We start from the raw sequence: 12655 nt of genomic DNA, 5'->3' as shown, positions 1-12655 counted from the left end.
CATGCCCTCCCCTCCCCCTGACAAGGAAGGGCGAGCAAATGAAAGTGATTTAGACAAGCCAGGCTTTTCAGGGATATCATATTGGGTGATAAGGGATGGGAGGAAACAGATCACGCTGAGCCAAAGGTTAGGGTGTGCATATGCCATCTAAATAATGAATTACGCTGCTGGGGTGCTATTGCTGTTAAAAGCGGGTGGGTGCGCCACGAAAAAAAGATACCACCTGTTTCTGTTGTAGCCTAAAGAGCGCATCCTCTTGCCTTTCCTCTACTAAGCAGAAGGAATTGCGGGCAATACTTGTACAGTGGTACCCCAGGTTAAGAACTTGCCATATTTTTTGCTCTATAAGACTCACTTCCCCCCCCCCCCAAAAGTAAGGGGAAATGTGTGTGTGTCTTATGGAGTGAATGCAGGCTGCGCAGCTATCCCAGAAGCCAGAACAGCAAGAGGGATCGCTGCTTTCGCTGTCCAGTGATCCCCCTTGTTGTTCTGGCTTCTGAGATTCAGAATATTTTTTTTCTTGTTTTCCTCCTCCAAAAACTAGGTGCGTCTTGTGGTCTGGTGCGTCTTATAGAGCGAAAAATATGGTAATTCATTCAGGAGGTCTGTTCTTAACGGGAAACTGTTCTTAACCTGAAGCACCACTTTAGCTAATGGGGCCTCCCGCTGCCGCTGCGTGATTTCTGTTCTCATCCTGAGGCAAAGTTCTTAACCCGAGGTACTATTTCTGGGTTAGCGGAGTCTGTAACCTGAAGCGTATGTAACCTGAAGCGTATGTAACCTGAGGTACCACTGTATTAAACATGCTCTTGTTGAAAGTGGATCGAAGAAGACGGCATGAACCCACTTTATTTTGGGAGAGGGCATTTGCCCTTTTCATAATGGTGTCGGTGTTGACATATTTCAGTCTTGAGAGACAATGGAGTTCTTAAAAAAAAGCGGGGGATGCACCCAGTGCCGGATTTATGTATAAGCTAAGCAAGCTATAGCTTAGGGCCCCACTCTCTTAGGGGCCCCCCAAAAAATTTAAAGGGAAAAAACTGGATGTACATTTCCAAAATAGAAGATAAAAAACAAATAAAACCTACATACAGCAACAGTGTTTTGTGTTGTGTAGGCTCCTATGAGGTAAGTAATGGGCCCCGCCTGCTAGCCTGCTCCCTAAAATATCACTGGTTTGCTCATTTCTAACAGTGACCATTTGTTGTTGACAAAGGGCCCCATTACCTTCGGTAGCTTAGGGCCTCATCAAACCTAAATCTGGCCCTGGATGTGCCTATAACAAAGGTGCTACCTGGCAGATGAAATTAATGGACTATATGGAATTGGCAGAAATGACTGGCAGAATCCGTGACCAGGGAGAAGAGTCGGTGGAAGAAGATTGGAAGAAATTTAAAGACTATTTACAGAAATATTGCAAAATAAATGAATGTTAGAATGATGTTGGATTGAAGTTAAGTGGTTTCTAGCTGTATAGGTACAAAAGAATATGGAAAAATTGGTTTTTAATTTGTAAAAATCTAATGTTACAATATATCAAGATTAAGGATTAGGATTAAAAAGGAGGGAAAGGAATTGTTGGATTAACAAATTGAATTGGAATACAAAAGAGGGAGGTATGAGGAGGTCCGGGAAACAAGTAAACGTAAAAGAAGTGAGGAAAAGATGGAATTGTTTTTAACTGTTTTTTCTTTGTTTTTCTACTTTGTATCTTTCCTTTTTATTGTTAATTTTTTATTATTATTAATGTGATTTTTTTTCTTTTGAAACTTTAATAAATATTATTCTAAAAAAAAAAAACAAAGGTGCTACCTAGGGGGAATGAGCGTATGCAAAAAATGACAAACTTATGCGAATCTGGATGCAAAATAAGTTCATTGCTTCCTAGTCATTTCAAGTCGTGCGTTGGCCTTGCTCTTGCTACATTCTTTCTGTGCTTTGTTTGACTCATTAATAATAATAATAATAATAATAATATTTTTTTATTTGTATCCCGCCCTCCCTGGCCGAGGCCAGGCTCAGAACAGCTAACATCATAAAAACAACACAATAAGCATAAAAACAGACACCAATTAATTAAAATACATCTTAAAATTATCTCAGATAAGTTAAAATCTGGGCAGGTGACAATGATCAGGGTGGAATTGAGAGTGGTTAATAATTGCCATAAAGAAGGCTGATCGCCGAAGAATTGATGCTTTTGAAATTATGGTGCTGGAGGAGACTCTTGAGAGTCCCATGGACTGCAAGAAGATCAAACCTATCCATTCTGAAGGAAATCAGCCCTGAGTGCTCACTGGAAGGACAGATCGTGAAGCTGAGGCTGCAATACTTTGACCGCCTCATGAGAAAAGAAGACTCCCTGGAAAAGACCCTAATGTTGGGAAAGATGGAGGGTGCAAGGAGAAGGGGACGACAGAGGACAAGATGGAGGGACAGTGTTCTCGACGCTACCAGCATGAGTTTGACTAAATTGCAGGAGGCAGTGGAAGACAGGAGTGCCTGGAGTGCTCTGGTCCACGGGGTCATGAAGAGTCGGACAGGACTAAATGACTAAACAACAACAACAATAATTGCCAGAACCAACTGTTTCCACTGTAGGAAAGTAAGTCAAATGGGCAAGACTCGCCACAGGTGAGCAGGAAAGTTTGCAAGCCTCGCCAGACCAGGGTCGGTGTACAAGACACACACACACACCCCAGTACCTACTACCTACATTGCACTCAGGAACATTCGGTAGTGATGGGTGTGCCTGCTGAGGTGGTGCTAAGGATGTGACAGCCTTAGTTGTTTCCTGTTCTGTAAGGCTCCTGTTGGTTCCTGTTCAGTAACGCATATGTCACACTTCGAAAGTTGTTAACTCATCAAGAAAATTAAAATCAACTTGGTTTTTTTGCAATGTCGGCTTTTTTACTGGCAAAATGCCATTGTACGTCCTACATTTGCTACAAGTAGACAGCCTTGAGGGAGGAAAAACCAGTTGCCTTTTTAATTCCAGGCTTCGCTTGGCTATAATCATTGAACCATGCATATATTGTGTCCAAACAGCAAGAAAGGAAAATTTAATCCCTGTCGTTATCTCTCTTGAATCTTACTGGGAGCCAACCGCATGTGGGTCATCAGTTGACTAATTCTCTCTTCTCAGTTGAGGACGTTTTTGTCTGCTCCTTTATGTAGGACATTGTCCAAGCCTTAGTGAAAGTCTGCAAATCTCAAGAGTGGTCTCATATGGCTGCACATTCCACTCTTCCTTAAAGGCTCTCTCAGAAATGACTTGCAGATTGATTGTTTTAGCAGTATGAGGAATTTGTTCATCAGCAGGGAAAGGGACTATGCAGAATTACATGGCAAAGCTATCCAACTAATCACTCCCTTCGCTTACAATAGTATGATGTTCTTTATAATACTGGGCCAACTTAGCTGAATGCTCCTGATCTGTTAAACATATGTTTTAGACTCTCCCATTCGGTATTTCCCCTTTTGACATGAAAGACAACATATTTTTACCTCTGCTCTTTGCTTGGTGATTTGCCAGAGTTTTGGTACAATTTATACACATAATCCTAAGACTGAAGCAATCGAGAAATTGCATCAATGCTGATGGAACCAGCATTTGCGTAAGAGAGGTTTATGAGACTGTATTTACAATCCATTCTCAGTTTTTCTTCTTTTCCACCATCAGTTTGAAGCATAACATAACAGTTTTTATCCTTCACAGTGCTGAGAACTCATTTTCGTGGGGATACCAGTGACCGTCGACAACAGGCGCGCTGAGCTAAGGGGTGAAATGTCCATTCATATTTCCCATTGTAGAGAACAGACCATTTATGTTACCAATTGTCATGGCTCCCATGATCGGTACGCAGTGTAGTTTCTTGCTGGGACACCTGGCGGTTGAGGTCTCTTCTTGGGAGCATTAGATTGCCAGGCAGTCATGTTGAAATAGTCATTCCGAACAATCTTATTCTTCTTGGTTTTCAGCTACAAAGAAAATGATGGAGGAGAGAGAATTTAATCATTGCAATGAACAAAACCCAATGAACAAAATCCACTTTGCAAGGAGTGATGAAACAATTGTGTGTTGATAATTTTTCTGCATTTCTGGGTATTCTGCAGAGTAGAACTAAATTCAGTCCTTGTGCATCTCCTTAATGGAGAGATACAGTGGTACCTCAGGTTAAGTACTTAATTCGTTCTGGAGGTCCGTTCTTAACCTGAAACTGTTCTCAACCTGAAGCACCACTTTAGCTAATGGGGCCTCCTGCTGCTGCTGGAGAACAATTTCTGTTCTCATCCTGAAGCAAAATTCTTAACCTGTGGTAATATTTCTGGGTTAGCGGAGTCTGTAACCTGAAGCGTATGTAACCTGAAGTGTATGTAACCCGAGGTACCACTGTATTGTTTAAAAATAATAAACAGGTGGGGGGAGGGGAATGGCGGTTGGTAGATGTGTACGTATTTAACATAAGCTGTACTACATGGAAATATTTGACATGCATGGTACTTTTCGTGTGGAGATTATGGCTCTAAAATTCTACTGATATAGTATCAGCTTTGTTTAACTAGATACATATTTAATTCGTTCCAGAGGTCCATTCTTAACCTGAAACTGTTAGATAATGGGGCCTCCCGCTGCCGCTGCGCCGCCGGAGCACGATTTCTGTTGTCATCCTGAAGCAAAGTTCTTAACCCAAGGTACTATTTCTGGGTTAACGGAGTCTATAACCTGAAGTGTATGTAACCTGAAGCGTATGTAACCCGAGGTACCACTGTACTCAGTACTGAAAGCAAGAGAGGTACATGAGATTCCCCTTCACTTAATACCCAAAAGCATGGAAAGCAGATGTGTGGGTCACTTGCTCATCTTCTTATCATCACTTCCTTGCAAGTGTATGGAACAGCTGCAAAAAATGCACTGGTCTCTAGAGCTGAGCTAGCAAAATCTTCCGTACCTTTGGCCTGATTCAGACATGCAGCCTCTACACTATTATTAGCTGTTTCACAAACAATTTTGCTTCTGCAGAGTGTGCTGCCACAATTATTTACCGTATTTTTTGCTCTATAAGACTCACTTTTCCCCTCCTAAAAAGTAAGGGGAAATGTGTGTGCGTCTTATGGAGCGAATGCAGGCTGCGCAGCTATACCAGAAGCCAGAACACAAGAGGAATTGCTGCTTTCACTGCGCAGCGATCCCTTTTGCTGTTCTGGCTTCTGAGATTCAGAATATTTTTTTTCTTGTTTTCCTCCTCCAAAAACTAGGTGCGTCTTGTGGTCTGGTGCGTCTTATAGAGTGAAAAATACGGTAACTAGAAAACCTGGATGGTTCTTAGCACAGTACACAGCAATGAAAGTGTCCCCTTGTAATGAAGAAGCCTAGAGAGCACAGCCACCCAACTTTCAACAAAGTTAACGAAAAATTGCCTTGAATCCGTACTTTAGCCCATGGGATGGAATTCAGTGTAGAGCTAAGGAGAGTGTTCTGCCAACACAAGCATTTGTGCTTGCCTGATCTCTCCTCTGCCCCCCTCCAAAAAAACACTCTTCTGGGGTTCTTCCGACACCCCTCCGATAGCTTTGGGAGAAAGAGGGGGACCCCACTAGCAGAACGGGTTAGTTGAATCCAGCCCATGGTTTGCACAATTGGGAGGGTGCACATTCACCAAGTGGACCATAAAGAAGGCTGAACGCTGAAGAATTGATGCTTTTGAATTCTGGTGCTGGAGGAGACTCTTGAGAGTCCCATGGACTGCAAGAAGATCAAACCGATCCATTCTGAAGGAAATCAGCCCTGAGTGCTCACTGGAAGGATGGATCCTGAAGCTGAGGCTCCAATACTTTGGCCACCTCGTGAGAAGAGAAGACCCTGATGTTGGGAAAGATGGAGGGCACAAGGAGAAGGGGACGACAGAGGACGAGATGGTTGGATAGTGTTCTCAAAGCTACCAACATGAGTTTGACCAAACTGCGGGAGGCAGTGGAAGACAGAAATGCCTGGCGTGCTCTGGTCCATGGGGTCACGAAGAGTCGGACACGACTAAACGACTAAACAACAACAACAACATTCACCAAGATGCAGGCTCCTAAAATGGTAAGGAAGTTGGAGTTGAGGCTGAGTAGCATCACTGTACCATTTTTACTTCTTTAAAAAAATATATTATTATTATTATTATTATTATTATTATTATTATTCAGTTTATGTACCGCCCTTTATCAAAAGATCCCAGGGTGGTGTGCAACATTAAATATCTTTTGATGAGCACTCCAGTAATTCAACCACACTCCAGCCACTGAGTTTTGAATAGGGCCTATCTCCTAGCAGGGAACGAAAACTGGTGGGGCGTAAGGCATTTCTGTAATATTTTTTATTTGCGTATGTCCAAGTCGACACATGCCAAGCAGCCAACCCCTGCAGCACTAGACTTGGAACACACCTGTCTCCGCAGCCTAAAGCAGCAGCATACACCTCATGGCTCAATTTTCCTTCCCACTCTTCAGACAGGTTCAAATTTCATGACTTCAGCCCCTTCCCCAAGGTGGGGTATGAGAGACAAATCCAACAGCAGCCATCAAAGATCATTGAGCTAGGACCTTCGGCTATCAAACCATACAAAGAGAATTAAAAAATGGTCCAGATTTCCCCAACCTGTTGCCCTCCAGATATTTTGGAGTCCATCATCCTTCTGTCCCAGCCCCTATGGCAAGGGATCATGGGAGTTGTAGTCCAAAACATCTGGGCCATTGGGGGGGCATGTTCTAGAGAGCTCACCTCTTTGCTTGGCAAGGCAGAGTAGGATGCCACGTAACAGCACGGAAGTGGGCTAGCTTTTCCCATCTCCAAAATTGGATTATTGTTGCTCTTCTGCATTTAAGTGTACCTCAAGTACATGAAAAAGTGAGAAACAACCATTCCTTACCCAACAATAGAAAAAAGCTGCTGTTGTTAGGATACTGTAGAAAATAAGGACTCCGATAGCTGCTGCCATACTCATGAATTCTGGTCCTTGTTGACATTGAGATTCTGGGGTTTCTGGGGCTTGACAGAGGGGAGAAAAGCTTTAAAACACATCTGCACAAACTATAAATGAAAAGCTATATTACCATCATTCCTAGATCATATTTGATTTCAAAAAAGGAAACTTCCCCAAAATGAGGAGATTGGTTAAAAGGAAGTTGAAAAAGTCAAGAGGGTCAGCTCACACCAAAATGCTTGGGAGTTGTTTAAAAACACATTATTAGATACAGTCATACCTCGTAAGTTGAACAGAATCCGTTCCGGAAGTCCATTCGACTTTCGTAATGTTTGAAAACCCAATCATGGCTTCTAATTGGCTGCAGGAAGCTCCTGCAGCCAATCAGAAGCCACGGAAGCCCGGTCGGATGTTCGGCTTCCAAAACAAAGTTCGAAAACTGGAACACTTACTTCCGGTTTTCGATCGTTTGGGAGCTGAAACATTCGACTCCCAAGGTGTTTGGGAGCCAAGGTACGACTGTACTGAAATGGAATGTACGGCACAGATTTAGAAACGTATCATGAGGAACAAGATGACACCAGTGTGGTTGACAAGCAGGGTCCAAGATGCTATCAGAGGCAAGACTTCATCGAAAAAAACTTTGAAGACAACAAAAAAAGAACACAAACTTTGGCACCCAAAGAAAAGTGCAAGTGATGAAAGCCGAAAAAGAATCTGAATAACACAAAGGCTGAATGGTTAAACTATGGAACTCACTCCAGCAGGAGTCAGCTGCCAGTCTAGATGGTTTAAAAGAGGGTTAGACAAATTAATGCAGCAAAGGTAAAAAAAGGAAAGGACCCCTGGATGGTTACATCCAGTCAAAGGCAACTATGGGGTTGCGGCGCTCATCTCGCTTTCAGGCCAAGGGAGCTGGTGTTTGTCCGCAGACAGCTTTCCGGGTCATGTGGCCAGCAGGACTAAACCGCTTCTGGTGGAATGGGACACCATGATGGAAGACAGAGCACACGGAAACGCTGTTTACTTTCCCGCCACAGCGGTACCTATTTATCTACTCACACTGGTGTGCTTTCGAACTGCTAGGTTGGCAGGAGCTGGGACAGAGCAATGGGAGCTCACCCCATCGCCGGGATTCAAACCGCCAACCTTCTGATCAACAAGCCCAAGAGTCTTAGTGGTTTAGACCACAGCTACTGCATACCAATTGCTGGAAAGCACAGGGTGGCAGAGGGCTCTTGGACTCAGAGCTGTCCGTGGAGGCACAGGTCAACTCTGGATCCAGGGTGGCAGTCAACCAACTCCATCCGGTATGCCTGCTAAACCCTACCTGCCTGCGGGCTGTCTTGCCAGAGTGGTGCATGCTCTGGTTATCTCCTGCTTGGACTATTGCAATGCACTCTACGTGGGGCTACCTTTGAAGCTGACTCGCAAACGGCTATTAATCTAGAATGCAGCTGCTAGACTGGAAGCAGCCGCTTGGACCACATAATACCAGTCTACCTGTTCGTTCCTGAGTACAATTCAAAGCCCTAAATGGCCTCGGCTCAGTATACCTGAAGGAGCGTCTCCACCCCCATCGTTCAGCCCAGACACTGAGATCCAGCACCGAGGGTCTTCTGGTAGTTCCCTCACTGTGAGAAGTGAAATTACAGAGAAGAAGGAAGAGGACCTTTTTGGTAGTGGCGTCCACCCTGTGGAACGCCCTCCCATCAGATGTCATAGAGTTAAACAACTATATAACTTCTCATAGACATCTGAAGGCAGCCCTGTTTTGGGAAGCCTTAATGGTTGATGTTTCCCTGTCCTTCCCCAGATGGGCAGAGTATTATTATTATTATTATTATTATTATTATTATTATTATTATTAGTGCTCAGGTCCTGCTTGCGGGTTTTGCACAGGCACCTGGCTCTTATTATGCTCTGATATACCCCATATATGGGACGTGGGTGGCGTTGTGGGTTAAACCACAGAGCCTAGGACTTGCCGATCAGAAGGTCGGCGGTTCGAATCCCCGCGACGGGGTGAGCTCCCGTTGCTCGGTCCCTGCTCCTGCCAACCTAGCAGTTCGAAAGCACGTCAAAGTGCAAATAGATAAATAGGTACCGCTCCGGCGGGAAGGTAAACGGCGTTTCCGTGCGCTGCTCTGGTTCACCAGAAGTGGCTTAGTCATGCTGGCCACATGACCCAGAAGCTGTACGCTGGCTCCCTCGGCCAATAAAGCGAGATGAGCGCCGCAAACCCAGCGTCAGCCACGACTGGACCTAATGGTCAGGGATCCCTTTACCTTTACCTATACCCCATATGGCTGCTACAAGATAAATTGAATGAATAATGTAGTGACCATGAGCTAAACTTAAAGTTACGTTGGTGACATTTTTAAAAAAAAAAAAAACATACTTAAGTTGTCCATATTTATTCTGAAGGAGAAGCAGCTGAAGAACCCCAGCCTAGAATTGGCTCTCATAGAATTGGAAGCGACTCTGGGGGGGCCTTCCAATTCCTAGAATGCAGGAATTTCAACCCATGGTCTCCCCATCCAATTTGAAACCATTCTGGACGCTGCTTAGTTTTGCAAATGTGCTAGCAGTTTTTGAGATGGGGGTCTGCCCCAAAATTAGGAAGGAGCACTCCCCAAACTGCGACCTGATTTTAAAGGTACTTTTTACTGCAGCAGCAACAGCAGTACCTGAGTGGGGGGCAGAGGGACAGCAGAAGGGAGGTGTAATGTTTTTTTGGATGGGGGGGGAAGGAAGGAAAACAGAATGGGGCTGCTGTCTGGACCAGAAGACTGGGGCTCCACGGCTGCCTTTTCTTTCGAAATAAAAGTAGCGTAGCCCTTTCTGTTAAGGAAACTCGCTGTTCGTTGAGAAAGTATTGGTTTGCATTTGGCAAGGGGGGGGGTTAGACATTTCTAGATGCCCAATTTAAATACTAGTAGCCCTAGCTTGAGTGATTTGGGGGATATGCAAGGAATTTCATATTTGTACCTTTCACGTGAACTAAAGTGCCAAGGCTTTCGTTGACTTCGTACGGCGGTGGCTCAAAGACCTCAATTTTGCAGCTGTAAATGTCCGTTTGATTGGCATGTAGGCTCTGCAGGTTAAAGGTGACTTCCTTTTCTGTCTTGAACGCAACTCGGCAGCTGATTTCCGGACCGTATTTGGTAATATTATGGGTGCTGTTCTTGTAAATGGAGCAGACTTCCACCCTTTCTACTCCTTTACGGAGCAAGGCTCTGAATGCCTCTATTTTCTTTCCGTTAGATGTGTAGTTGCAGAATATCTTGGCACTTTCACTCATTAGGCGCAGAGGTCTCTGTTGCACTAAAATATTCGCTTCTGAGGGTGGGGAAAAGAGAGAAACAAATGTTGTTAAGCAGTGGTGGCACCAGAAGGAAGGAAAATATTAAGGTGGGGGAAGAGCGGAGCAGGTTTTGTTTCGTATTATTAAACCTTTCCAAAGAGAAACATTGCTGCATTTCATAACAGTGCTTTGTTCCTAAATATATTTACTTGGAAGTAACTTAAGTAGCTACCAGCCTTAATTAGTTACAGATAGGTAGCCGTGTTGGTCTGCCATAGTCAAAATAAAAAAAATCCTTCCAGTAGCACCTTTAAGACCAACTAAGTTAGTTCTTCGTATGAGCTTTCGTGTGCAAGCACACTTCTTCAGATACACTGAAACAGAAGTTGCCAGATCCTTCTATATAGTGAGAAGGTGGGGAGGGGTATTACTCAGAAGGGTGGTGGGAATGGGAGATTGGCAGATAGCTGAGCTTAGTTGGTCTTAGTTGAACTTAGTTGGTCTTAAAGGTGCTACTGGAAGGATTTTTTTTATTTTAGCCTTAATTAGGACATTGATATAAGATTGCATGAGAAGAAAAAAGAGAGAGATTTTTAGCATGAGCTGCTGCTAAAAGTGCAACTCTTCTTGAATGGGGAAGGGATATTGAAAACCTTTGTTAATAATAATAATAATAATAATAATAATAATAATAATAATAATAAATTTTATTTATATCCCGCCCTCCCCAGCCGAAGCCGGGCTCAGGGCAGCTAACAACAATAAAATAGTACAACATTCTAAAATCATTTCATTATAAAATTAATTCAAATCAAATTGATGGCAACCAATAGGATAAAGTTTTGTGAAGATTGCCAAAGGAGGGAGCCAGGCTGTGCCCTGACCAAAAGCCTGGTGGAACAGCTCTGTCTTGCAGGCCCTGCAGAAAGATGTCAAGTCCCGCAGGGCCCTAGTCTCTTGTGACAGAGCGTTCCACCAGATCGGAGCCACAGCCAAAAAAGCCCTGGCTCTAGTTGAGGCCAGCCTAACCTCTCTGTGGCCTGGGACCTTCAGGATGTTTTTGTTTGAAGACCGTAAGTTCCTCTGTGGGACATACCAGGAGAGGCGGTCCCGTAGGTACAAAAAGCAAAAACAAAAAACCCCCAAGATTCAGGAACTATTATAAACTTGGCTAGGGGGATAACTTGTCCTAACTTCTCCTTAAGCAGTCTGCATAAGACTGCCCTAAGTTTTAGGACCAGGCATGCTTAAGCAAAACAGGACAGAAAAACACTTTATTCAAAAGTTAGCGGCTCCAAATGTCATCAAAGATCTTCTGGATGAAGCTCATGGCCTGGGAACATAGCTCAGGTCCTGGGAAACAAAGGAACTCCTCCTTGATCTGGGGGGTGAAAAATTCCCCGCTGTCAAATAAATGAGAATCAGGTTGCTTTCACAGCAGAGCTCTTTACTGCTGTGGCAGCATTGCTTTTTCCACACACAGCTGGAAGCGCAATTCAAACTGTGGTTTTACACAATTTGAATGTATAGCTATGTTATCTGATGATACCAAGTGTCATGGCCAAGATTCGTCTATAAGGTCTACTCAGATGAGGTCATTCGGTGTTAATCTGCAGCCAACTCCTTGCCGTTTTTGCTTCGGTTATTGCTTCCTGTTCAGTGCTGCTGAAAGTTTAATGATTGATTCCCCCTTAATTAGTCCATTCCTATTCCCTGTAGGAGGGGTAGCGCTGTGGGTTAAACCACAGAGCCTAGGACTTGCTGATCAGAAGGTCAGCGGTTCAAATCCCCATGATGGGATGAGCTCCCATTGCTTGGTCCCTGCTCCTGCCAACCTAGCAGTTCGAAAGCACATCAAAGTGCAAGTAGATAAATAGATACTGCACTGGCAGGAAGGTAAACGGCGTTTCCGTGCGCTGCTCTGGTTCGCCAGAAGCGGCTTAGTCATGCTGGCCACATGACCTGGAAGCTGTATGCTGGCTCCCTCGGCCAGTAAAGCGAGATGAGTGCTGCAACCCCAGAGTCGGCCACGACTGGACCTAATAGTCAGGGGTCCCTTTACCTTTATTCCCTGTAGGATCAGTGGGAGATTCGTTACTGATTTTATTTATTAATTTATCTAAAATATTTTAGTGCAATCTAGAATTAGTTTGCAATAAAAGGGGGGGGGGGGAGAGAGAGAGAGAAATTGCACCACAGGGAAATTTGCCCTTTTAAAGGGCAATTAAAAGGCCATTCTTCAGTAGGGATGTAAGGAGTCAGAGACGTTCATCCTGCCCTGTGTTCATTGCAATCAATGCTGTTTCTGTTCCACTGCCATTTGGCTTCTGCTAAAACCTGTCTCACTTGTCTCACTGTCCGCTGGAGCCAAAACTAGCAT

At 44.1% G+C, this 12655-nt stretch overlaps 1 protein-coding gene across 2 annotated transcripts in view; it reads right to left on the bottom strand.

Moving 5' to 3' along the window:
• Positions 1–12655, bottom strand: part of LOC308483930 (uncharacterized protein) — a 67623-nt gene that overhangs the window by 45534 nt on the left and 9434 nt on the right. For both annotated transcript variants that reach the window (XM_081018267.1, XM_081018268.1), the window contains exons 2-3: positions 9960–10310; positions 6915–7033 (exon numbers count right to left, since the gene is read on the bottom strand). In XM_081018267.1, the coding sequence (XP_080874393.1) occupies positions 6915–7033; positions 9960–10310 (470 nt within the window). The remainder of the gene's footprint in view (positions 1–6914; positions 7034–9959; positions 10311–12655) is intronic.

The sequence above is a fragment of the Podarcis pityusensis genome, assembly GCF_964106645.2.
Source record: "Podarcis pityusensis genome assembly, chromosome: 1".
NCBI lineage: Eukaryota > Metazoa > Chordata > Lepidosauria > Squamata > Lacertidae > Podarcis > Podarcis pityusensis.
This window is presented reverse-complemented; position numbering and strand designations above follow the sequence as displayed.